Below are 26,841 nucleotides of genomic sequence, written 5' to 3'. Positions count from 1 at the left end.
ATCTGTGCTTCTGAAGGGCCTTTGGGCAAGTTTCTATTTTCTCACCAGAGCCAGTTGCTCTGGAAATGAGTCTGTGGAGAGGGAGTGATATAAGAATAAAAGAGGAATCAGCCCATGGACATAAATAGTCTTATTTTTTTCAAGCTTTTTATTCACTGTGTGGCGGCATAATATCTCTGTACTGAAAACTCATGAAAATGTGACTACATGCTTTTAAGGAGCTATTTTGCTAACCACATAACCACAAAAGCATTTTACCAATTGAGCTTTAATGTGTTTCTGTTTCATTCATTTTGGGAACCCCTGCTCTCCAGCAGCTGCTGGGGGAGCCCTGCAGTACCGCACACAACCGCGGGGGCGCCAGCGAGGCCAGCACACACATACACGCATCTCCACATACACAGCACCGCTCCGCTAAAGATGTGAAAATGGCGGAGCTACAAATGCTACTGGAAGAGGAGATTCCAGCAGGACGAAGCGCACTCCTAGATAGTTTCACCAATTTGGAAAGAGTCGCGGAGTACTGCGAGAGCAACTATGTCCAGGTAGGCTGTTAAACGCGTGTAAGAAAAGACGGAGTAGTTTGGGGATTTTTTTGGACGGGCATCATTGACGGTGGGGCGAAGTGATGCTAGGCTAGCTGTGGCTAACGCCGCCGATGTGATGCAGCCGTGTTAACTAGCTGGCTAGCTTCGGCTAAAGCAAAAACAACACACTGCCAGGGCATTTCTGTCGGATAACTAACACATGGGTTGCCAGTTTCTCTCTACATTCACGCCAACAGGTAACAGCAGCGCGTATGGGTTCATATTTCTATCGATATAACATTGTGTGTGACTTGTACATCCATCGTGGGCTATCGCGTTAGCCAGGATAGCATGCTAGTCAGCTGCTCGGCATCACCCACGGTCTAAGTAACTAAACGGACACCGTGAAAATCAATTTCTCTGCCCTCTGCGGGATCAATCACTGTCACTACAGAAGCCATCTGATCGTCCACCGGCCGGAGATGTAGGACGCGATATTAAGCCAGATTAATCTCTAATGATCTTTGGTTGACAGAAGATTAACCGCCGTGACAATATTACCAAGAGTCTCTGATTCATGATGTACTGAAACACTGCGACTCGCTTTCAACGTTACAGCTACACAATACACTTGAATTATGACCTTTAACCCCTGAAAATGCGCAATTTAAAGCATGTGTAGCTATGATTTCTAACCTCCATTCACACACTGTTCGACTTTGGAGAGATTGTGAATGTTGCAATAATTGCTCGGAACGATGTGGTTAAAGTGCTGTTGATTTGCATGGCACTTTGGCTTGTGTGTGCAAGTGCAGTCAATCTCATTCAGAGCTTTTGGAACATTTTGCAGGTGTGACCTCACTTTTTCAGCATTTGTGGTCACCTGAGGTTTCTGTCATCCCACGCTGTTGCAGGCCTATTATCACAGAGGGGTTGAAATTTTGGAAGAGGTTTTTTTTTTTTTTGACAAGGTGTGATACTAGAATCTGGCTTCCTTGATGAACAGGGTTGATCAAGTCTGACAGGTTGCCCATGAAGGAGGAGGCGGTGGCGGCCTCTGGATGTTGGCAGCTTGCTGTTTGGCAGGCTGCCCTGCTTTCTTCTCACCCTGCAATGTTTTCCCAGCTGCTGTCAGCTGGGGTTTACCTCTTATAGATCAGCTGGACAGAAATATTTGTCTGAGGGATATTTTGTGGGATGCTTCACCTCTCCCTCTCAGCCCTAATTTACATCCCCCCATCCTGCCCAGTCTGTCTGTGAGCCACGTTTCTTGATACACTTGTCATGTAGGAATGAACACTTGTTGACTGTTTGATAAAGATATAATCACTAGTGTGAGGAGCTTTCATTTTCCCTGTTGTAATTCACATGCTACAGGTGTGGCAGCTAAAATTCCACCTTTATTTTCACAGTAAAGTAAACTTCTTCCTAGAGTTATGTTGTGTTCCCACAGTCACTTAAGGAGCAAGGTTGGCTTGGTTCATTCAGGTGTGGGTTGTATTGATAATGAGAGAAACAGTTGTGTCAGATTCTGGTAGTTTCTTTGCAGCCTGGACCAGAAATACATAGTGGATGGATTTCTTCCCAAAGTCGTTGATGTTTTTTCATTTCAGAAACATTTTCAGCTCGTAAAACCCACTGGAGTGGCTAAGAATATGGCATTAAATCATACATGTTTGACCAGCTGTTTTTTGTTTTTTTTTTGATCTGGAAATAATTTGGGAACAGCTTGGGAAAACAGAATCAAAACAAGCAACAAAAATTATAGTTACTCCCTACAAAACAGTGTGGTAGAAATCCCTATCATACTTCTGCCCACATTACATTCTGTTGAGACATTTTCATTTGTCCATTAAATTGTTTTCAAACATTTTTTTCAATGTACAAAGTGTGCAACACATTTTCTGGTCCTCATTAAAACTCTTCCATAAATCCATCCATTAAGTGTTTTGGTTTTTTTTCTGACACTTTTTTGCAAATTTCGCATACTTTTGGTAGTAATTTGCTTTTGATTTTACACATAATTTGTGCTATTTTAAAATCAACCAAATCTAAGAATTGTAAAGCCTTTGATAATCTAATGGTAACTTCCTAATGGAAACATACTCATATTGTCTGCTAGATCAGCATCAGGACCAATACTGACCCCATTACATGGTCGGGTATCAGCCAGATGTGACCAATCAATTTTAAACAGTTTCTTCATCACTGACACATAATCAGTGTTTCCTCCTTCAGTTTTAGGTCCCATAGCAATCCCTGATGATGTTACCTTCCCCGAAATGACCCACTAAGTTCCACTGAGCGTGGTACAGATTTCAAATCTAGGAACAAGGGCCCACAGATAATAGATCATATGAGCATGTAGTCTGAGTTGAGGTATTTTTATGAAGAGAGAAAAAGTCTGACCGACACACCAAACTGATGACCTCAAAAAATGCAAAATATGTCACCAAGCAGGCCAGAAATGCATGCATCTCCAGGAAATATTGTATCCCACATCTATCAACAAGTTTGGCCTGAAGATCAAAAATGGCTTTTCTGCCCTGCAGGTAGCAGCTGCAGCTCCACTCCAGACTTTTTCCACATAACCTGTTTGTCCTCATACTCCAGCAGTGCTGCACCCTCCACAACCCTTCAGATGATGCTGTTTGTGTGCAGACTGGGCCTGATGATTTGTCGGCTTGGATCGCACTTTGTGATTCCTCCAGAAATATTTCTTGCATCATGAGCACACTCCCTTTCACATAAAAGGGAATACACATATTACCACTGAGAGTGCCGCTCTTTCATCTAGTGGGGACACCCCTGCCTGTAGCTTTATTGTGCCGCCTCTCGTTATGTTCTGCCTTTATTCATTCTTATCTAATATCATTTTAATCCAAAAATATGAGACCCAGATTTATTCTGATTCAGGTTTCTAATGTGTTACAGTAGTGATGTACAGTCTTAACAGCACGACCATGTCCTGATTTACTTGACATTGATATTGACTTGTCAATATCTTGGGACTGAAAGTGAATACAAAGAAATCCATAGAAGCCCCTCGGCTCTCACAGCATAGCCGTCAGTTGTCAAATTGAAAAGATCAAATGAAATCAATCAGTCGGTCAATATCCAATCACAGCCCAGAGGCTGCTGTGACCCAGAGCGTGTTATAATCAATCTGCTGCCGTGTCATGTGCACAGAAGGAAGTATGCTGCTTTGAAAATAGATAATGAGTGGGTTTGTTTTAGGGTTGCAATGAATGATTTCCATTAATCAATTACTCTGCAGATTATTATTGTCCAGAAGCGGAAAATGCACATGGTGATTTTCCTTGGCGTGTCTTGTTTTGTCCGACCAACAGTCTAAAACACAAAGTTAATTATGGAATTTGCATATTTGAGAAGCGGGAACCATCAAGAGTTTGGTCTTTATTGCTTGAAAAATGCCTCAAATGATTGATTGGTCATCACATTGGTTGCTGACTAATTTTCTATTGTAAAATTAGGAATGAGTAACTGTTTGTGGCTCCAACTAACAATCACTTTCACAACTGATTAATCTGCTTATTATTTTTCCGATTAAGCATTTAGACCCATCACCGTTTCCATAAAGCCCAGCGTGGCATCTTAATTTGCTTGTTTAGTGTCACAATAGTCCACAGCCCACAGATAGTCAGCTTATTATCACACAAGACAAATGAAACCTGCAAGTCTCTACATTTTAGAGGCATGAAGAAGCACTGTCTTTGCTTGAAATAAGACTTAAATGATTAATCGATTATAGATCTGCTTTCATTTTCAATAACTAAGAACAAGCTATCTGTTCCATCTCAGCCATACGTGCTGTGACACAAGCAGTGTCTGACAGGAGGAGCACAGTTTCCCAGCAGAAACATTAGCTGATCCATCTGCCCTTTGATGCTCCTGCCGATGTGCCCACGCTGTACCCACGGCCCGACCAGCTGCCTCCAGCACTGCCTTCACACTGGCTGCAGCTGTATTACTTCCCAGCCATTAAAGGGGCTTTTTCGTAACTCACAGACAGAAATTTTACTTCTTGGCGCTGAAACCTTTGAAGCAGCACTTTCCCTCCATCCTGCTGCCACAAATTGCATTCAGGGTCCTGCTGGTGCTTTTCATTTTTTAGATATGCGTTGATCCGCTCCTGGATTCTTCCTTTTGCGTCCTGTGCTTCAGGGGCGATCTTTACTTTAGCTCGTCGAAATCAATGTAAAGCCCTTTGTTTACATTCAGCATTTGATTTCTTAGTGTCACAACAAGTTCGACTTCTTCAGCTTTCATTCAAATGTACTTGAGGACAGATTAGATGTGCAGAACTGGATCAGTCATTCATTCGTGAAACTTAAATGCTAAAAACACCGAATCAGAAACTTGCTGGTATTGCTTTAAGTCATTATTTTATTGATGTAACAAAAATATATGTGCTGAGTTTATCATTTTGCCTTCAGTGTTAATGGGTAACTTAATTTAATTTCTTGATGCTGAGTTGAGATTTTTATATCAGAGCTGCGTCACTTTACAAGCTGATTTAAAGCTAAAACAATTCGATTAATCGATTGAAAAATTCTGATAATGAACTGCTTGTCATTTCTTTGGCTTTGCTGCTTTTTCATGCTGTTTTTCTTTGGTTTTCTGAGTCTAATGTGAATTGATTTTCTGACATTTAAAGGATTGTGTTAATCATTAATGAAAATAACCACTAGGAGCTGTAACCCTGAGACCCACAGAAAGAAATGGAATTCTCCAGGAAACAATTGACCTTTAACCTTATTTTAATGCATCCTGTGGAACAAAGGCCCATTTTAAGATGGGTTTAGTGCCAATTTTGATTTGTTAAGATAATGAAAAATACAACATGCCCTGGAAACATGCATAATTATGAAGTAATGGGCTTGTGGTCAAAGGTTGTGGGTTTCAACTCTCTTCACCCTCCTCGCTCAGTGGAGAGGACGGTCAGCTTCCATTGCACACTGTAAAATGCAGATATCTCTTTTTATTTTTAAGTTTTCTCCTCTCTCTCTTCTTCAGTCTCCAGACAAGCAGAGGGCACTGGAGGAGACCAAGAACTACACCACCCAGTCTCTGGCCAGCGTAGCCTACCTGATCAACACACTGGCCAACAATGTCCTGCAGATGCTCGACATCCAGGCCTCGCAGCTCCGCCGCATGGAGTCCTCCATCAACCACATCTCGCAGGTGACACACAGCTGACACACAGAAATCACTAGCTTTTCAACTCACCTGCCAAGAAAAACAATCACAGATTACAGACTTCTCCTGAAGTTTGAGAGCCTGTATTTAAAAGAAGCATTCAATATAACCTGTAAAACACTCGCCAGACTTTTCTTCATACTGTGAATAAATTGGCTGTCTGAATGCTGTTGGCAGTTATTGCAGGTTTAACTCACTTACTGGGAGTAGAAACCTTGTAAAGACTGCAGCTTTACGAGCACATCACATGTGTGTATGTATAATTCAGTATGTCTGCAGTGCAGGCAAATGTGTAGGTGCCTGTAAGAGCTGCACACTGGAGTAAAAAATGTTTTTGCATCGATCCCACAGGTTGGATAACGATTTTCTTCCACGTGCAACAGAATTTGTCAGTGATGGACACTTATGAGGCTGCCTGAAACGCCTCTTCCACACGATAAAGAGACTTTTAAGATGTAGAGAGTAGGCAGCATTTGTAAATACAGTACATTAAAGAAAACATCCTGTCCTCTGCCATTTGTCCTCAGACTGTGGACATCCACAAAGAGAAGGTTGCCCGACGGGAAATTGGCATCCTCACCACCAACAAAAACACATCCCGCACACACAAGATCATTGCCCCGGCCAACCCCGAGAGGCCTGTGCGCTACATCCGCAAGCCCATCGACTACAGCATGCTGGATGACATGGGCCACGGAGTCAAGGTGGTCATTTTGTTGTTTTCCCCTTCATTTCATCAATTGGACTTAATTGTTTGGATGGAGCACTGCTGCCCATGGAAATGGAAAGGCCTTAATTAAGCTCTTTTGGCTTGTAGTGATGGTGTTTAAAGTGAAACAGATGTGTTTACGCTACAAAATTGGCTGTATTCAATCTGCAATAGAAAAACCTGCCTGTGAATTGATTCTCAGGGTTTTAAGTTACTCTGGAGCAGCGATTTCCTCCCTGGGAATAGAAATACTTGAGGTTGTTACAATAGTTTAGAAAACATTGAAAGCAAAATTCTGCTGCACAAAATTACATTTGTTTTCCTTCTTTTTTTAATCTGCTTTTGCATGAGGTACTAATGAATCATTTTTAGAGGCAAGACTACAAACATAGTGAATTTACATTTTGAGACTTGAGAAAATGTCTGGAAGATGTGTGGAAGTCAGAAACGGGATTGTGTTTGTGTTCATGTTCGATATTCACTGCAGAAAATGTAACAGAAAGGGCTTTTAGAGGTCAAACAGTCACCACTGGGTTTCAGTGACAAGTAATGTAAGAAAAAAATCAATGACAGGCTTTTCACAGGGGTGGGAAACTAATGTGACCCCAGGCAGACTAAATTCAGCTAAATCTGCTCCCTGTTGCTTTAAATCTGTCACCTGCTACTGCTAACAGGTTCTTTTGCAGTGATTATATCACTTAATGAAATGGTGAAAGTGGCTTGTTTTGGAAAGCTCGTCTCCCACCGACTCTCTGAACAAAGAGGAGGTTGTTTCCCAGAAAATTGAATCACTAGCTTCAACCTCACAAAGGTCTCAAAGAAGAAATTCCTCAGTTTTTAACACAGGGCCATTGTTGAATTTAACCAGCTTGGCTTAATGTACCACATGCATGATTAATTGTTGTTTGTCTCTCCTCGTTCACACAGTAATCCTCTGATTTCTTCTTCTCTCCTCTTTCTGCTTGCCTTAATTTATTGTTATAATCAACCCTAGTGGTTGCAAAGGTTTAAGGTAAGATTTTCAAAGTAAAATCCTCAAACGAGGAAGCTGTTTTTGTGATGGAGTTGTTTTCTGTTTGCTGTGAGAACTGTCTTATTTCTGTCTTCTTTTTTTTGGACATTTTAAGGATTTTGTTTGCTTTTGCGAGTATTGGGACAGCTTGACATTTTGGGAAATATGCTAAGCTTATGCTAAGAATGAGATGAGTATATTGATGCTGTTCTCATTTCTGTCTGTTCAGTATGATGCTGGTGATGGTTAGCTTAGCTTAGCACAAAGCTTTGAAATGGGGAAACAGCCAGCCTGGCACTGTTCAAAGGTAAAAATAGGCCCAGCAGCATCTCGAAAGCTCACTGATGACATGTCATATCATCTTTTTTGTAACAAGTTGCAGACGTACTCTGGTTGTTTTTGTTTTGTTCTGTTTTTGGTGGCTTAATCAACCAAAATAATGTGTTCATTAGTGAGCTTTAGAGGTGCTGGTAGGCGTACCTTTTGACAGAGTCAGATGAGCCGTTTTCCCCCTGTTTCCAGTCTTCATGTGAAGCTAAACTAGCTGTCTCCTGGCTCCAGCTTCATAATTAACAAGCAAGAATGGTATCGATCGATGGAAGAAAGTGTATAATTCTCATAATTGTCAAGCAGTTTGTTTAAAGACAGGCTGTTCCCTTAACCCACAGGAATTCACACTCATCTTCTCCTCCTGCAGGCCAGCGCTCAGAACATGAAGGCCGGAGGAGGAGGCGGACTCCCTCGTACCAACCCCCCCACACAGAAGCCCCCCAGCCCGCCCATGTCAGGGAAAGGGACCCTTGGGTATGTAATAGTGCTGACAACTTGATGCGTTTTCATGGATGGAAGGGCTGCAGAGTTGCGTCCGTCAGAGGCTGAATGCAGCTCAGATTTTTTTGTGGCTTTGGGAAAGTAACCATGAGCCCTTCAGATGGACCTGGTTGCTCCCAGTTTCATCATCACTCCTTTACCTCCTTGTTTAATTAGTGTCCTTGGGGCAGTTTGAAATGCATCTCAGTGCCAGTTCTCATCACAGTGCTATTCTTTGTTTTGGCTTTTCATCTGAGCTGGTGAGACGCGGTTGGGAGTCTCCCTTTTCAAGAAGTCTCTCTTCTCTCTCTCTCTCTCTCTCTCTCTCTCTCTCTCTTTTTCCCCTCGCCAAACTCCATGCTGAAGTTTCGCTCAGTTATGGGTTCTTGCACTTCAAAAGGAGCTTTTTCTCCATTGTTAGAACTTCAGACATTTCTGGTCTGAGTACAGTAGCAGCACATACTCCTTTAAAAATCTTGAGTCATTCACTCATTTTCCACACGTGCATGTTCCTCTTCTGGGTGGAAGGCTGGAAAAAGATATGATCAATGTCTGCCTCTTGAAACAAACTTTTCCTGGGAATAAAACCAACCTGATTTTCAGATTCAGATTGCTGAAAACTTAAACATCCAGTGCTCATACATCTGTGTTTTGATGCACTCCTGCTCCGTCAAGGTGCAGAATTGCATACATCAGGAAAATGCGATGCTCCCAGAAGAAACATTTCCTCGATTGCCCTCCCTGGATGACTTCCTTTTTTGAGTTTATATGACACACAAGTGTTTTATTGCACAGCAGGACACAACAATTTCAAAGTCCAATGTGAAAACAGCTGCAGGCACACTGAGATTCGTGGTCAGCCGTGAGTCTCTACGTCACCTGACTTGCATGTCTTTGGACTGAGAGAGGTTGACGACATGCAAAGTCCATTCAGAAGGCACTGAAAGTCTGAAGGCAGACCTTCCTGCAGTGAGATGACAGTACAAACCACACAGTCAGCTTGTTGCCTCAGGCTGGAAACACTGACATTTTACAGCAAGCAGAAGGTGCTTGAAGCATGAAACTGTCAAATTTCAGCATGCAGTTTGATAAAATACAAAGGCAGCATGTAATTGGTTCTGGAAAGAGTTTCAGCAGACCAGTGTGCAGGTGGTGAGCTCTCACGTCTCCCGTTCTTCAACCTTTCATTGGCATTTGTTTGATGCCACAGCACAGGAGGAATATTACCACAAAGGTCACCATCAGAAACTCAAGTGTTCATGATGGCAGTACTAATCGGGGTGGGAAATTACCAGCAGCTATCAACTGGATCATGTAAAGTTTTAACTTCCCTTTCTAAAAGTCAAACGGGTATTTCTGTGTATGTTGGCCCCCAAAAAGCAAGAAACCACAGTACAGAAATACCACAGAAAAGATGGAATTCCCTGTTTTGACAGAGACAGTGTTGAATGTGACATGTAAAAATTACTTACAGTGCAAAACCCAAATATTTTCGGTTTTCTGTGATACAAAATGAAGAAAGCAGGAAATGGAATGATAAAACAGCATTTTTGCCAGAGGCATGACTCATACAGACAATTGATTATCATATTCAACAGTTATTTTTTTCAGATCCACAAATGAATTCCAGCTCTTAAAAGCTGAATATTCATTTGACTCTAATTGTCCTGAACTAAACCTGAATACAATTTGTTTATTTGGCACTAACTTGCTTTCTAGCCAAGTTGAAGCTTACTGATTTGCTGGCATACACATGCACATTAAGGCATCCTTATCAGCAGTGTCCATGCAAATAACAAATATCAGCCAATATGTTGCTTTCAAGTGTTTTTAAATCATCAGTATGCACCTCAATAAAGCTTTAATGTGAGTACAACCTGCTGATTAGCCATGATAACGATCATTGAGTCAATGGTGTGTGGTCATTTCTCACCCTGGTGTTCTGTCTGTCACTCTAAGAGTCGAGCTGAAGGGAAACTCTGTTAATGCTCTTAAACTTTGTCTCTAAGGGCTCATGATCCCACTGACACAGATGTTTTCTGTTGTGTGTCTGACTGTTGAAGGTGTCTCTTATCCCACAGGGACTCTGCTAGCGCAGCACATAAATGTTGTGTTCTTGTCACCCTCGGGACCTTCCTGGGCGTCAAGTGCTGTTTGTGTCTGTGTGTGAAAATGTGTGTGTACCTCAGCCCCCCTCTGTCTGTGTCTGAGCGTGGAAGTTACTGAGTATGTCCACCCCTTCATAATGACCTTGAGAGGTGTGTGTCAATGTGTGTGTGTGTCTGTCCCTTCAAGACGCATGCCGATCAACCACAGCTCCAAGCTTCCATGATGCACCTTCTGCCGCAGCCTGTGGCTACGGGCGGACATCTTTACCAGCGGTTTTTAATTTACCGTTTCTCTTCTGTTGTTCAACTTCCTCTTTGTTTTTTCAACTTTACTTTCAGTTGTGTGTTTGTGACCCAGACCGCCCACTCCTGGCTGCCCCATATTCCTCATAGCAACATTTTGCCATAGCAACAGTGCTCAGAGATGGGTCACCCCGAGAGAGATGGGTCAGCTGGGAAATTTACATGCCAGTCCATCTTTTCAGGCCCAGATCAATAAATGTCAGGGTTATGTTTTTCTTTCCCCCCCCATTTTAAAACTGAAGACGTCATCAGAGTAGCGCTGCTGTCTGGTTAAAAAACACTTCCTGTGCATTTACTCAATGAATTTGCAGGTTTCTAGTTGAGAATATATGTCAGTCTTTCTCGGGGACGCTTTGGGAGGACAGATGGGAATTTAATCCTTTAGGCCACTTGGAAAATCCTGGATCACTTCCACTGAAAAACTCACAACAAAAAACTCATCGGACCAAAAAAGACTTTATTTTTCAAGCCCAAATTGTCAAGAACAGTTAAAAGAAACTCAGATGGGCTCTCTTGGTGCTAAATCATACCTCAGACTCTGAACCTGTTTTTTTAATTTTAACCTCAATGATACAGCAGTCAGTATCTGCAGGTGTGCCAACGCAGGATACAACTGTTCAGTTTATGTGTGCTGGCCAACATCTGCTGAAATATCAATGCAGATACATCAAGGAGTGACTCCTTAAGATGGGTTTTAATGATAAAATAATATCAGCTTTTGTGAAGTGCTTTTATCCTGAAATACCTTTTTGTGACATTCAGGAAGCCGGTTGAATCCCTTCAACGAGCTCTTGTTGTTGGTGTAAAATGTGAGACTCAACACAGACCAGAGTAAAGGAGAGAAATAAGATTGCTCCTGATGCTTCAACCAAAATTGGAATTAAAGGAATTATACAAATATCAAACAAAATATTGGACTCAGTCTTCCTTAAAGTCAGATAATAATATGGGTGTCCACCTCAGAAACCCATCTCTCAGGCTACAGAGTCAAGTTGACAAGTGGATTAGTAGTATATTAGTATATTGGACTTCACAGGAGCCTGCGTTCGTCTCTGGAGGTGTGATCTTTAGCCGACAGCAGCGTTCGCTTTTCATCCTGACTCCGACCGACCAACACCTGTGGATTCACCCAAGTCAGCCCGATGTTCACCACCTGTCATACCCCATTTTTTTAAGTTTGCACTTGTTTGTTTCTTGCTCTCCTCCTCCTCCCCCCTCCCCTACACTTCTCTGTGGATGCCCCCCTCCCCCCTCGACTCCTGCCCTCCTGACCCTCTCACAGGCGCCACTCCCCCTATAGGACGCTTGAGCCAGTGCGTCCACCCGTTGTCCCTAACGACTACGTCTCGAGCCCGACGCGCAACATGGCGCACCCCCAGCAGAGCCCTGCACGCACTGCATCCGTTAATCAGAGGAACCGCACGTACAGGTACCCCCCTCCCACTTCCCAGCATGCCTCTACACTTCTTAAACACGCCCCCTTTTCCTCTACCTCCTCCCCTTTTCTTCTCCTCCTCTCCTACACTTACAATGCGAGCCAGCTGTTGAACATGCCTCTCCCCTTCTTCTTCTCTGAAATGACTCCCAGTGCAAAGTGTAATCACTTTTACTCCCTTTTTTCTCGTCTTTTAATTCCACCTTAAGTCACATTTTTGACCGACATTTGCCTTTTTGTGCAACAGCTCCCAGGGAAAGCCCAGACGACAGTGTATTTGGAAATCCCTCACCTGTACGCTCTCCTCGCTGCTCAGATAAGGGCGAGGAAGTGAGGACGAGGTAGAGATTCAGAGCTGTATTTAGAACGGCTAGACGCAGGTTCCTATGGTAATAGTCATTAAATAGGCAGCATCGCCCCCGCAGTCCTGTCAGCCCAATGTCAGCTCATCTCCCAAGACGAGACCCTTTCATCCCAAACACGGAGAGATATTCATAGATTCTCCTGTCTGCCGTGAGAGAAGTGAAAGCCTGGGTTTGGGGGGATGAACAACATGGAAAGTTACGTCAGTGCGCCCCATCTGTTGGCCAAATGTTTTTAATATTTCTGGTCCGGAAATAGATGAGATAACTTGCCCTGACTCTCCTCTCAGCACGAGTCTGTATCTGCACCGCTCCATCCACAGCTCATTTTCTTCATCTCTCAGCCATACGCTCTCTTCTGTCGTACAGCGAGTCTGCCCCATGCTTCCTGCTTTTTACGACGTGTCGTATCTTTGTCTTTGTCTTGTGTCGCTGCTGCGTCACCTGTGTCATGTGCCCTTGGTGAGGCTTCCAGCTGCTTTTTTTTTTATCACTGTGACATTTCAAAGGCATAACGGCTCACGCTAACACATCGATGCTCTTGAGGGTGATCTGAGTCATTGTGAAGCCAGGGAGCACTGGAAGCAGCTCACCTGAACTGTGCTGTTCCAGGTGGGTTGCAGATCAAGCGTTGGGTTGCAACTGGAATTCAAGGCAGGATAAGACGGATGAATGATGCAAGGCATTTTATTCCAAAATTAAGAGATTAAGATTAAGAGTGTAAAAGCCCGTTCTCCAGCGCAGGAACCTTTCAAGGAGCCCAGGAACCATTTCAGGAACTCAGAGCCTTAACTGTGGGATTAAAGGTCGGTCTGGTCCAACCAAAGCGTGTTGTTGTTTGACAGGGGAATTGGGCGGGAGCAGTGTCGATTTCTCATGCTTTTTCTGTCAAAATGAGCATAAAATTATGAACACCGTGGATGGCTTTTCACCCGTTCTCCCTCCGCCAAACATCCTGGTCCCAAAACAGTTTTTATTGGCCTTAACACCAAGCAAGACAAAACTTCTTTTGCTGATTGTTTCATTGCTGTTGCTAAAATAAAAAATAAATAACCATGAAATACTCGTTTCAGTCTACTTTTCCACCTCTGTGTGTCCAAACAATGCAATTACTTTGTGTTGTTGTGCGTGAAGTTTCCAAACGCTTCGTCGTTTTTTCACTCGTGATTAATGACTAATGTGCTGAATCTTCACGGTTCATGAGATGCGATGAAAATGCTCTCCAGTTCCTGATTTCAGCTCCTGTGGCTCCATCTTTTCTGCAGCTGTTTGATCAAATAAGGCCTCTGTGGATATATACTCGCATTTGGAAAGGAACAGATCTACTGTATGCTGTGCTTTTTAAAATCTTGACTGACAAAAGAATCAGGGCAGCACGATCTGATCACTTTATGACGGTATGAATGAGTGTGTGTGAGCGTTTGTGGTCTGACGTGTTTGCCGCCCTACTCACCACCAGCAGTGGGAGCAGCGGAGGCAGCCACCCCAGCAGCAGTCGCAGCAGCAGCCGAGAGAACAGCGGCAGCGGCAGCGTGGGCGTGCCCATCGCCGTGCCCACCCCGGCCCCGCCCACGGCCTTCCCAGGTAACGCCCGCTTCTTTTTTCCTCTCCGAGTAGATGACTGCAGGATCTGTGTGTGCCTGGAACTAACTAACTTGATCGTTGAGTATCCAGGGTTCCTACATGCTTCAGCTGTGCAATTCAAAGTGAAGCAAGGCCGTGTAGGAACCCTGGATCGGCTGGAATCCTTTCCTCCCTTCTCACTATCTTGTCTTGACCTCCCTCACCCATCTTTTCTCTCCTTCCTTATCTTTTTGTTTACCTCTTCAATCCTGACGCCACCTCAGTTTCAGCCCCTGCCCCATCCAACCCAGCTAAACCTCCCCCCAACACCGCCACCACCCCCGGACCTTCTACCTCTGCCCTTGACGGCCCCCCACAGGCCCCCAACCCCCCTGTAGAGATCCCGCCTGTACCCCCACCCCCTCCCCAGCTCCCTGCCTCTGCAGCCCCCACTGGCACAGGCCCCGTTTCTTACGGCAACCCTGCACAAGGTGAGTGTACCCCGGTGGGCGAAGCTCGCCCACTCCTCTGCACACCCTCCATCCTGCCTCCCCCGACATACATCCTCCTGCCTGCAAGATCCCGATGTGCTCATCCTCTGGCATGTCATCATATTGTCTGACAGCCTGTTCCACTTATTGACAGGCCACAATCAAAAGGTTACTCTTTGGAAGAAGTGAAGCTAAAGGTAGAATAGAATAACAATTCATGTTCAGTGTATTAATATTGTCAAGCCCCAACTGTAAGTAGTGTAGAAAAGCTTGACTTTACACTATATGTAAACGAAAATACATTTCTGAAGACTTTTGTGTTGAGAAAATCATCATTGCAGTTGCAGAATCTTGAGTTTTGTGCCGTGAGCCTGTGCCTCTCTCTCTCGATTTGACTTCTGTGCCCTTTGCGTCCGTGGAGGCGGGCATGCAGAAGTTCAATCTGTAGTTGAGACAGCGCAGGACAGGAATCCGCCACGTCATCAGGTCGACTTTTACAGGCAAATGAGCGGAGAGCTCTGGGTGCAAGCGACATGGAGGGAAGTTTGCATGTTGTAACGATGCAAAGCAGGTTGAAAATCAGCTTTTATCTGCTTTATATTGAGAAACGTCCACCTGTCAAGGGCTGCACACTTCATTAGAGAAATACAGTAGTAACAAAAAGTAGGTAAACAACACACATGTCACTGGTTGTCCCACTTTACTGCAAAAAAATTCAACTTCAAAGGTCATTATCGAGCTTTTCACTTCAGAATATTGGTCAGAAATGTCTGGACCATTAAAAGCCTGGATAGTCTGGCCAGTGTGCACTCTTCTGCCACCTACCTCAGATTTTCCATTTCCCGCTGCTGGATCCTCCGCTCTTCATCCGTCACAGCTCCTCATCAGCTGTCTGTGTCCATGTTGACGACCATGTTGTTCTGATGTATAATGCATGAGCCGTGTGGTGAAATGCCTGCGCAGTGAATTCTTCTTTCATGTGTATTTGTTCTTTGCTGTTCTGTGGCTGGATATTGTAATTATATTCATGTGCAGTGCTGCTGTCCGTTCACTCAAGTGCTTTACAGTACTCTTTGAACACGGTTATTCTTTGCTTCAGTACTTTAATTTTATCGTACTTAATCCTTCCACTCTAAGCTTCACAGGGAGATACTGTACTTTTTTTCTCTGCTGCACTTGTTTGACTGCTGTAACAATTACAGATGAACGTCTATGCACGCCCATGCAGGTGGTTTTAAGATACCAGTTAATTATGTCTGATTAGACACGTCTGATGCTTCAGTAGCTCAGCTTTTGATTATACTAAATACAGCTGACCAGCTGTTTAAGAGCAACTGAGGGTGAAGAGTAAAACCTCTCCTCCTCATTCTTCTTAAATGACTCTTTGCTGCCCCCTGGTGTTTCCTCCTCTCAGGTGCCCCCCAGTTCTACAGCATGAATCGCCCGGCACAGCAGCCCCAGAGCCAGCAGGTGGGAGGCTCGCTGCCCTACCGGCGACCCTCATCCGTCACCGGTCAGCCCAACATGGCCCACAACCAGAGCCAGCTCAATGGTGGACCACACTTCGCCCAGAACCAAGGTGCCACCTCAACACCTCCATTTCTGTATCTTCAAGCTTTTTCTCATCATCTTTTTATTTCAGATGTTATCTGACTTTAAACTGCTTCCTTTTTTCAGTTTTTTCAGCTCCGTCAGATTTCGGTCTGATCTGTTGTGTTTGTGCATCTTTTATGAAAGGATTTCCTTCATGGTTTCATGGTCTGTCGTTTCCCATCAGCTCAGCTGTCTTCCACAGATTTCACCTCTTCACCGCTCTGCGCGCTCGTTTGTTCTCCGCCAGCCATCTGTTCATAGTGCCACACGTTTGATCTTTATCCTTTTAGTTCAGTTCTGCCGCATATGTGTATTAACAGTGAAACGGCACTTGTCTGTTGAATGTTCAACTTATTTATGTGGCAGAGTAAGCAGTGAAATGTAAAGTCAGGATGATCAGGAGGATTTGATGCTTTTCTCTGCTTTTAAATCATCGTAACCTACCTGTGCCGCACAGGTGGGAAGAGAAATGAGTAATTCTGGATTTCTCAGGCCTGTGCTTTGCTCAAACCATTGTTTACAGACTGTAACTGTTGTTCTTACTCATGTTCTTCAACACTCTTCTTGTTTTTTCTAACCTCGTTTTCTCATGTCATTGCTGTCTTTATGTCTGCCCTCCTCCATCTCTGTGCATTGATACTGTTTGGCAATAGCCGGCCCGCTCGCGCCCCCTCCCCCCTCCATGCAGATCACCCCTCAGCTGCCTCTGATGGGCTTTGTGGCCCGAGTTCAGGAGACTAGTAAGTGACTTTTAGCCCCTCGCTCCCCTTGCATGACCACCATTCGTTTCAAGCCCTCTCCCCAACCGCTAGTGTCCGTGCTTGTCCCCTTTTGGTGGAATAAAAGAGCGATCAACCTCCAACATAGCTGCTCAGAGATCTGCTGTCACCACATTTAGGTTTTCTATCAAAATAAGCATTCCCTTGGCAAACAGTAGGCGCACACTAAATCTTTAGAAACATCAGTATGTTAACTTTCATTTTAGAAATAGACTGAACGTTTCTCAAACTGGAGGAAATGGTGCATTTGTTTAGTTTTAGTTTAGTACTTCAGTGAATATCTCTGGCAGCAGGATGGTGAGTGTGAGTTCAGATACACTACAGTGTGCGTGTTCATGGTAATGAAGGAACATGTCACCGAATGCAGCAGGAAGAAGATGTACAAGATACACCGATCAAGCTGTGTCAGGTTCTGTTCTTAAAATGCAAATGAAGCCAAAACGTTCACTTTGTTGCAAAGACAAACAGAGTAGACGACAAGCTATTTGCCCCGTCGTCACATTTTTTTTTTCTGGTACCACATTTGACACAGACGTTAATTTGTGACTAAAAGTGGGATAACTTCTGGTCTCTTTGGCAGCAGACGTTGGTGGTTGACTGCTCAGAAACAGAGTGAAGGTGCATGTAATACATGATGTGAAAAATGTGGTTTGTTCACGAGCAAGGTCATGTTTCTGTGGTTTTTTGGGGGGATTTGTCCTCACTTTGATTTCTCTGTCTGAGAATAAGTTTTAATATTCTTGAAATGCATGTTGAATCAGTGTGTGCACATTTTGTTCCTGTCACCGTTCTGTGTTTGGATGTACTGCATCAGTGAAGTGCTGTGGTTTTAAAGTTTTCCTTTGGTTTCCACAGTGAGTAAAACACACAGTACTGAGCATCTGAATGATCCAGCATGGACTCTTTCTGTTCCTTTCTCTGGTGCATGAGATTACCATTCAGTCGTCTGTGTTCCTGATGAATGCAGCCATATTTGTGCCTCTTTCTTACCCTCTAATTACCCTCGTTTTTTTTCCCACCCACCTGAAAACTACTTCTAGTCTCAGACGTGCCGCCCCCACCTCCACCCGCAGAGGAGCCGGTGTTTGAGGAGCCGACACCTCCTCCTCCCCCGCCGGAGGACTATGAGGACGATGAGGATGAAGAAGAGTCGGCAGTGGTGGAGTACAGTGACCCCTACGCCGAGGAGGACCCGCCCTGGGCCCCACGCAACTACCTGGAGAAAGGTCAGCCTTAACTGCTCATTCAGTTAGCATTGATGAAGCTAGTTGCGATGCAGCTTTTGTTTGTATGAGCTGTCTGCTCTGGCTAGCTTGACTTTTAGCGTCTTCTTCTCAAAGCGTGTTCAGTCACAGTGGCTCTCACTGACATCATGTTTTCAGGCTCAATGTACTGAACGAGCTCTTTGAATCCTTCATCCTTGAACACACTGATCAGCAGCATGTGGGTCTCAATCTTGCGGCTCACCGGCTGGGTGATAGTGTGGCATCGCTGCACATCACTTTGTGTGTGTACGCAAATTAGCCTGTCGCTAGTCAAAATAGTTCTCTGAGGTTTACCAAAGTATCTGTGCGGGCAGTGACTTGTTAAAAAATGGAAAAAAAGAGGAAGTAGTCACTTCCTTTTTTTACCGCCTTCAAATGTAATTTCCCCGTGTCTTTCCCCATGTCTTTCCCCTTAAGTAGCTTTCACGTCATTAAAATCATCTTATTCCACACTGCCAGTATCATGTACAGTATCTTCTAGAACAGCTTGTTGCAGCGTTTCATTGAAGCTACAGAATATACTGCTTTCAGAGACCAATCAATCATTTTAAACACATTAAACCCAAATCCAACCTGACATATTTCTTATCTTTGCAAACTTTAAACTAGAATTTAAATGAAAGTTTTATGGATTCAAACAGCAAGCAGCCTGAGTTGTGCTTCTTTTTCACCAGTACACTTCTTCCCCCTTATTTTCCTGCAGTGGTGGCCATCTACGACTACGCTCGCGATAAGGAGGACGAGCTTTCGTTCCAGGAGGGCGCCATCATCTACGTGATCAAGAAGAACGACGACGGCTGGTACGAGGGCGTGATGAACGGGACCACGGGCCTCTTCCCCGGCAACTACGTCGAGTCCATTATGCACTACGCCGACTGAACAATCCCCCCTCTGAGCGGATGAGGAAGAGGGAGCGGGAGGAGTGATCGATGGGGAAGGGTAGGGGAGGGAGGGGAGCCAAGGGTTAAAGGTGAGAGACTTTGATCAGACAGAGCATGATCACCTCTGGGCGAAGAGAGACAGGGGGAGGGAGAAGAGAAAGCGGTTTTTAAAGAAGTTACAACCTGATGCCCGGTCACTCTCTCGACATAGGCGCCATTGTAAAACAACCACTACTCTAGATATATCCTCTCCTGTAATATTTCTTTCTTTGATTCTTTATTTGACCGCAGAGGGGTGGACGGTGATGGATTTGTTGTACTTTGCGAGTTTTGCGTTACATTACAAGGCCACTACATTGATTTTGCTCCATTTTTTGGTTTTGTTTTACGAACTTGCCCTTATTTTACACAGTATTTATTTGGATTTTGTAGTGGGATATATGGTGAGCAGGTAGATGGGGCTGCTGAGAGGGATTTAGTCGGGATTTTCACATCGCAGCCTTGGAGAAAGGGCTGGAGGAGAATGCCTTCATGTGTAGATTTTCTCCTTAACACTCCAGAGACATTTTAGAGAAACTCCTCTGTATATATATACACAGTATAATGCAACAACAATATCCTCAGTGGGGGAAAAAAGACAGCAGTTTCCGTACTTGACGAAGTATTTGGTGAGGTACCTCAGCAGGGAGTGTGCCAAAGCTGACGTTCACTTAGATAAGCACATCAAATGTCTTAAAAATGACACACACGAAGCTCGATAAACGTGGGTCAGAAAAGACGTCCGAACGTAGAGTGCTTTAAGCCCAGATTCTTGGTTTTCCTTTTCAAAGTTAATTTGATAATTTGACTCGAAGGGGCGACTTTAGTCACTACATGCTTCACTTTGCTGGCCAGTGTGCATTTTTCCGGAGAAGGAATCGTCATCCAGCCCTCAAATGAGAGAGGAAGGCGAGATCCTCTGCTGCACAATGACCTGGATTTTGAAGTCTCACTCTGCAGCTCCTGTCATGAATAATAGAAGTATATTAGCTCGACTGGCGAGGCTGATCATTTGCAGTGTTCATATGCATTTGAGACCAAGACACTTTTTTATTTTTTGCCGTTTTACCGACAGGTCCAGAAACGAGTTTTGCTTGCAGAGCGGCAGACTGCATGTTTCGACAAGGAAGAAAAAAAAAAAGTTTTCTTTTCTGCTCTACTGATGATTAATGTCTTAATATTTTTAGATATGGTGTGGTTTGGTTTTTAATATTCACCCATGACACCGACAATGCATTTAGGTAATTTCTAAGATGCTTGTGCCATATTGAAGTGTGTGTTGCTGTTAAGAGGTTATCACTTCATTTGCAATAAATTGGCCAGAGTGGGGTGGAGTGTTGTTGAACTATAAATCTTTATTTTCTTTCTTTTTTTTCCCAAATTGTTTAAAATTAAAAGCACATACATTTGTAGAAAAAAGGTGTAGAAGAAGAAATAATATAAATGTGAGATGTATTATGTCCTCGAAGCAGGACTTATTGAATATGAAAAGAAACCAGCTGTTGTGTTGAAATGGTTTTAACCGTCGCAAGCCCCCGATATTTCTTAACGCCGTCAGTTTAGGCGTCATTCGTCCTCCGTAAAGTTTCCAATACGCTTGGCTGTTGGGTGTTTGCGAGGGCTCAGTGCTTGTACTTATGTCAGAATCTTTATTTTCTATTAAAAAAAAAAAAAGAAAAGAAATAATAACAAGTGGGTCTGTATGTGAGTCTTGCATGCCATTGTTCTTATCTGTACTGGTGTCCCAAAAATGTTTGTGGCGAGATCACCCATTCTAAAAAGACAAGCAGCCCTGCAGCTCCGACCAGGTCCCACCAGCCTCATCCAAAGAGAGCGTACAGCTTAATTCAAGCCCACGTCCAAGGACTCGCTCTCTGACCTGTGGGGGAGGAGGGAGGGGAGGAGGGAGGGGAGGGACCCGGCTTCCTCTCCCTGACAGTTGACGTCATTATGTGGCGGAATTAAAAAAAAAAAATCACATGTAAGCTGCTAGTGAATCCTGCGGACAAAGAAACCCAACAGGCCGGAGGGGAATGATAATAATATATATAACACCTAAGATTGTCTGCAAAGCTTTACTCTCGTTCCATCACACTCATAGGATGACACTAAAAAATAAAAATGAAATCAGGCCCTTTGGTCTGCAGGATTCACAGCTCCCTGGAGTCACAGACGTCCCTCAGGATGTCAGTTTAACAGTCCATAATGCCATTGTGTTGCACAGTTAAAGTTGAATTGCAGAAGTATCATATTTGTAAAATCATGAGAACAAAGACAATAAAGTTATTAAGATTTATTGGTGTAGTAATGCTTGGTTCTTGTTTTTATGTATTCAAGCTGTGGATGGCAGAAAGTCTGGATTTCCGGCAGTGTTAATACATTACAACAACACGTGTTGAAAGTCATTTTGTATTCAAATTAGGCCCTTCGGAGACTGACAAAGCAGTTGGACTTGCAGCTGATGATTGAATGTCTTGCCATTGTTTGTACATTATATCAGACATGGAAGTTTTTCAGTGACTTCTGCACTAAAATTGGCACACAGAGACATGCCAAAAATGTCGATTTTACAAAGCAGAGGAGTGCAAATCAGCAGTAACCCAGACGTGCGGTTAATTTGAGCTGCTTGTGATTGGATGGCTTCCGCTTGAAGCCATCCAATCACAGACTAGCAACCCGAGGCCACACGGAAGAGAAGAGCAGATTTATTTTCTCGAACTTATAGAAACGGAATGCGAGTTACGCACTATATTCTACGTCTTCCCCCCTTGACCTTCACTTCGCCCTCTCCTTTGCTTGTCGTATCCGACTTTTAACAGTTTTTAAAAGTTTTCCTTGCACTTGAAGCGTTTCTAAATAGTTGGAGCAAACTCATTTCGAGTTTTTTTTTTAAGTTGTTTTTTCCAAGCTGGAAGCTGCGCTCATCAGTTGGTGACAATGGCAGCGTCCGTCGTCTTACTGCTTTTCGCTGCAGTGACAGCAAACTCTGGTAAGTTTACAGAGTTTACTATCTGCTAGATTTTACACATATAACTTATAAAAGTATAGTTTTTGCGTGTTCAGTGAAACGCCACACCCAGGTATAAACAACTGCGTCAGTAGAAGACGAGCGCAGTCAATACATCGGTCCCACTTATTTTATCAGATAAGTAAAGAGCTGTTAACAGATTTATAGATCGCACTAAACCTGATTTAAACATGACTTCAATCGATATTTGTCCTCTGGAAATACAAGACAACGTAACTCACCTGAGTACCATGGGGGGGGGGGGGGGGGGGGGGGGGGGGGGGGGGGGGGTGTACTCGTGCTCCCTTCCCATTTTACGGGCCGCGGCCATGGTTGCTAGTTACCAGCGGGAGAACAAGTAAAAGCTTTACTACCACACAGTGAAAGTATTTTATTACTAGTAAAAGTTCTGCTTTGACAATGTCACTTATTGAAAGTATACTTGTAGCATCAAAAGCAAGGGGACGCCCCTGCAACGGTTAATCGGTTAGCTAGCTATCTTAAGTACAATTTTGAGGTATTCGTTCGCACATTTCTTCGACCGCATTCCAGTTTTGTGCTCCTCTAGCTACATGTCAGGGGCCAATAGTGTACTTTCCTTTAAATTTAGCATGCTAGGAGAGGAGGTAGAGGTTTTGCGACCACACTGTGGAAATACTTAAAAATAGCCAGTAGCTACGTCTGTCAAATACATGCAAGGCAGTAAAAAGTACTCTTTCCCTCGGAATAGTCGTTGAGTATGAAGACGTATGTAAAGAAAGTAAAGTACATGTACCTCAGATGTGTACGTCACTACTTCCGTAAATATTTGATGAGTTAGTAGTTATGTATTTATATCAACAGGTTACAACATTATAGTGCTGCAGTGACATTGATACTGTGTAGTACTCTTTCAGCAGCCCATTCTGCCTGCTTAAAGAGTACTTACTGTTGATGCTACAACTACTTATTGCTAATAATACTTGAGGACTTTTACTGATTTGACACTAACAGGACAGAAGCTTTGACAGTAAGAGCGCAGAACAGGCTCTGAGAGGTAAAAGCGTTTCTCCTGTGGTCAAAGAAACACTGTTTTAAGAATAAAATGTGAGCTATGGCGTCATTTTGCAGGAGAAACGATCTACAAGGCAGAAGATGACGAAGTTGTCCTCACACCGGGCTCCGTGGCTGATCCCATCACCACCATGATGTGGAAACATGATGCTGACATCGCCGTGCTGTGGGACGGAGAGGAGACCCAGGCTTACCGTCAGTTTGAAGGTACAACCAGACACGTCCAACTGAGATTTAACAGCACGGACACAAATGGACAGAAACTCGGATTTGATTTTGTGATTTTCAAAGAACGCCTTTAAACCAAAGTACTTCAATTCCACAATCATCAATAATTAAGGGGTGGGGGGGTGGATTCACCACAGTCATTTTGACTTTTACAAACTTTGGATTCTGTTACTTACTACTTTTTTAGGCCATGGTGTGCTGAATACTACGACTGGAACGCTGACGCTCACGGGACTGAATCTAAACCACAGTGGCAGCTACACAGCAGAGGTCAATGGCCAAGTCGTCAATATGGCTCAACTCCAGGTTATCTGTAAGTGGAGGGATTTTGTCTGAAGTGCAGCCAAAAAGAGGTGTTTGTTCTTCTCCCGAAGTTAAATGAAGCGTCTCCGTGTTTGTTCCGTTGCCCATCAGCTCCCGTCTCTAAACCCGCTGTCTCCACGTGGTGTGACCCTGCGATGACCCACTGCAGTTTTACCTGCGAAGGCAACGCCACAAACAGTGGACCTTTATCCTACAGGTGGCAGGCAAGCGACGGAGTGTTGTGTTCAACCAACGTGTGCAATATAACAAAGGTACGAACGGGAATGAGTAGCTTGTTGATCATTTGGTGACTTCAGTGTTTCTGATTGTGGAGAGGCTCAGACTCAAGTCAGAAATATGTTGTTTATCAGCTTTATGGGCCTCGAAATAACAGGCACATGTTTATGAAAACCAGAGTTTCAAGATGATGTATAAATATATAGTAGGTATGCAGTAGTATAATGAGTAGGCAGTAGTATAACGTACTAAATTCTGTACTAATTAGCAAATCTGAGCATGTTGACACTGAACTAAAATGCTAACCATGACTCCTGCTCAACATCAGCACTTCTTGCATGGTCATTATTCGCATGTTAGCATGCTAATGTTAGCTGCGGATGTCGACTGCGTTGGCTGGAGGCGTCATGTTTTCGGGTTGTCCTTCCTCATTTTCCAGGACGTGAAGGAGCTGCTGCTTGTGTGTACACTGGAAAACCCGGTCAGCAACATTACAAGCGACCCAGTCCTCAACCCCTTGGCCAAGAGTGAGTTGAATTTAAATATCTACTATAACTGCAGTTTTAATCTAGTAAAAACAACTTAATGTGTATTTTAAACATGACAATGTGCTCTCAGTTGAAATTATAATCTAACATGAATTAAAGAACGATGTGACAGACTATCACGGTCTGCACGAGAACACCTCAGAGTGCATGATCAGTTCCTTGGAAACCATTTCCTGTTTTCTTTGGTTATTCATTCATTCGTTCATTCATTCATTCATTTTTGTAGGGAACCGAATGTTCACGTTGACCTGCCTCATCCCGTTAGCAGGAGGGATTCTGGTTTTGTGCTTCCTGTTTTTCAGTCATAAACGTGGAGAAGGTAACAAAAAAAGACAAATATTGTCTTTCCTTTACCACATTAAATGTTTAGTGATGTTTTATGATTAATAGAATTACCAAAGCACATTGTTTAACATAATTTATGTCAGAATGTCTGCATATTTGACTGATGATATTGATCTCATGGTGGATCATGCAGTTCTTGCAGGACTGTGCTTCTCCCAAATGTATTAACCCAACATAAGCATTAGCAAAAAAGGGATTATTATGCAGTTAAATTGTCAGAGTTGGAAAATAAGAAAGGTTTCAGTCCTGACTGTTGTGTTCCTCCATCTGTCTGTCTGCCCTCAAAATGTGAAGTAAAGCAGAACTTCCCTGAGAATCTGCATGTTTCTAATTTGTCCTCTGTACCAAAGTAATCCAGTGACGGCTGATTGTAAATCCGTGTGTACAGTGGTTTCATACCAGCAGGGGTACAGGAGGGGTGGCCGTTATTGTCAGCTGAAACTTAATACACATGCAGGCGTCACCCGTTGGCTTGTGGACTGATGTTTTGAAGCGCTGGCGTTACAGCCGTCACAATGTGACTGAGATTTAAGAGGTTAAGGTGCCGACCTTGAACTGCAACGGCCCAATCGGACACCTTCGTTTGACCTTCAGTGAGAGTGAGGTCTGAGGAGCTTGCAGCAGTTTGCAGTCTCTCCTTGATGAATCAGGAAATATGTCACAAGGCTTCATAATCTGAGTTTCTTTAATGCCACGGGGCGCATATAAGTATTATTAGATTAATTCAAAGCAAGTTTTCAAGTTAAAATATAAAACCCACTATTAACCATAGTGCCCACTGTCCAATCAGAGCCAAAAACAACAGGTTCAGTGCAAACGTTTGTTCACTGTCACATAAACCAGAATTACCCAACATGATGAGTAAAGCTGGATTGCAATGAGGGACAGCTTACACTTGTTCTTGTTTGTTACAGGAACAAATGTGAACGGGACGGTGAAAGGTAAGATGCCACCTCCACTCTAATCCACATTTTCCATCGCTTTCGTGAAATGTTTTGAGAGCAGTGAACTTGAATTTGCACTGTGTGACGAGTATGTGTGCTTGTGACAATCTGTGGATTTGACAGAGAGAACATACGTGTTTTCTAATGGCGGAGATGCTCTCCAGAGCGAGGAATCTGTTGTGTGCAAGGGGAACAACAACGTCACTGGTGAGTAAATGTTATTTAAGTGAATTTGGTGTGACACCCTCTTATAAACTGCAGTTTGCACCATGTGACAGAGACTTTCTGGATGTGACACACCTTCTACTCATTTGGCAGAGACGGCAGATGATGAGATAATGCCGACTACAAGCCACCAGCAGACCAACAACCAGCAGGCGATCCATGAGGAACAAAGCTAAAGTACTTTTAACTTCTTTTTGCAAAAACAGTTGAAGAGCTCACAACCAAAAAACTGATTCTGTGTCTGTCTTACGGCTTTCATCTCTAGATGCAACTGCACTCAGTGCAGGACTGTACCAGATTCTCTCTACTGAGTTAAAAATAGCTGGTTATTTTTAAGCCATATCTTCAGGTTATGTGGGTATGTTTCTGGAGGGTCTGCAGCCCTCTCCATGCACGTTTGTGCTCATTCACTGAAGGGCCTTTTTGGTCTCATGCAGTTTGTACTGTAAACGACGTCATGGACATTTCTCCATTAATTGCGGCTGAAAGGGCACATTTCAAAGCTACTTTGGAGCTCTCATTTCTCTTCAACCAGCAACTATAGCTTTTGTAAATACCCTCACTAGATGTTTTGCCCACGACGTAGCTCGTCATAGGCTCAGGGCTATCTCACACACTACATATATTCTCTTTCTCGGTTATTTTTGTCTGTCTTTGGCTTTGCATTTGTTTCATTCATGACCCTTATACCATGGTCAGGGTAAATACTGGATTCTGATTATCCGCAGGGTGTCCAGCAATACCTGACAATGGACACCTACCGATAGACTTACACCCCGTTTACACTTAGGGAAAACGCATATGTTTTCATGCGGTTTGGCCCCTCGTTTACATGCAAACAGAGTTTTTTTTCA

The 26,841-nt window shown here is 43.6% G+C and overlaps 2 protein-coding genes across 19 annotated transcripts; both read left to right on the top strand.

Moving 5' to 3' along the window:
- The first annotated feature begins 406 nt into the window (after positions 1–406).
- LOC139351978 (abl interactor 2-like) lies at positions 407–21,393 on the top strand. 18 transcript variants are annotated; one of them, XM_070993932.1, is made up of 12 exons: positions 409–545; positions 5,565–5,732; positions 6,275–6,451; positions 7,451–7,468; positions 8,166–8,272; positions 11,972–12,118; positions 13,949–14,070; positions 14,334–14,540; positions 15,955–16,119; positions 16,787–16,873; positions 17,953–18,138; positions 18,881–21,393. In XM_070993932.1, the coding sequence occupies exons 1-12, from the start codon at positions 429–431 to the stop codon at positions 19,054–19,056; spliced, it is 1,677 nt and encodes a 558-aa protein (XP_070850033.1). In that variant the 5' UTR covers positions 409–428; the 3' UTR covers positions 19,057–21,393. The 18 variants fall into 18 exon arrangements, with proteins under 18 accessions (XP_070850037.1, XP_070850033.1, XP_070850050.1 ...); XM_070993949.1 differs by having other exon boundaries at positions 13,946–14,070; XM_070993936.1 differs by lacking the exon at positions 11,972–12,118 and having other exon boundaries at positions 407–545; positions 13,946–14,070.
- A 641-nt stretch (positions 21,394–22,034) lies between these two features.
- LOC139351944 (uncharacterized) lies at positions 22,035–26,163 on the top strand. Its single transcript, XM_070993870.1, has 9 exons — positions 22,035–22,086; positions 23,215–23,364; positions 23,573–23,698; positions 23,800–23,960; positions 24,365–24,452; positions 24,700–24,792; positions 25,733–25,759; positions 25,886–25,969; positions 26,081–26,163. The coding sequence occupies exons 1-9, from the start codon at positions 22,035–22,037 to the stop codon at positions 26,161–26,163; spliced, it is 864 nt and encodes a 287-aa protein (XP_070849971.1).
- The last annotated feature ends 678 nt before the right edge of the window (positions 26,164–26,841 follow it).

This window comes from Chaetodon trifascialis, chromosome 24, assembly GCF_039877785.1.
Source record: "Chaetodon trifascialis isolate fChaTrf1 chromosome 24, fChaTrf1.hap1, whole genome shotgun sequence".
Classification (NCBI taxonomy): Eukaryota; Metazoa; Chordata; class Actinopteri; order Chaetodontiformes; family Chaetodontidae; genus Chaetodon; species Chaetodon trifascialis.
This window is presented reverse-complemented; position numbering and strand designations above follow the sequence as displayed.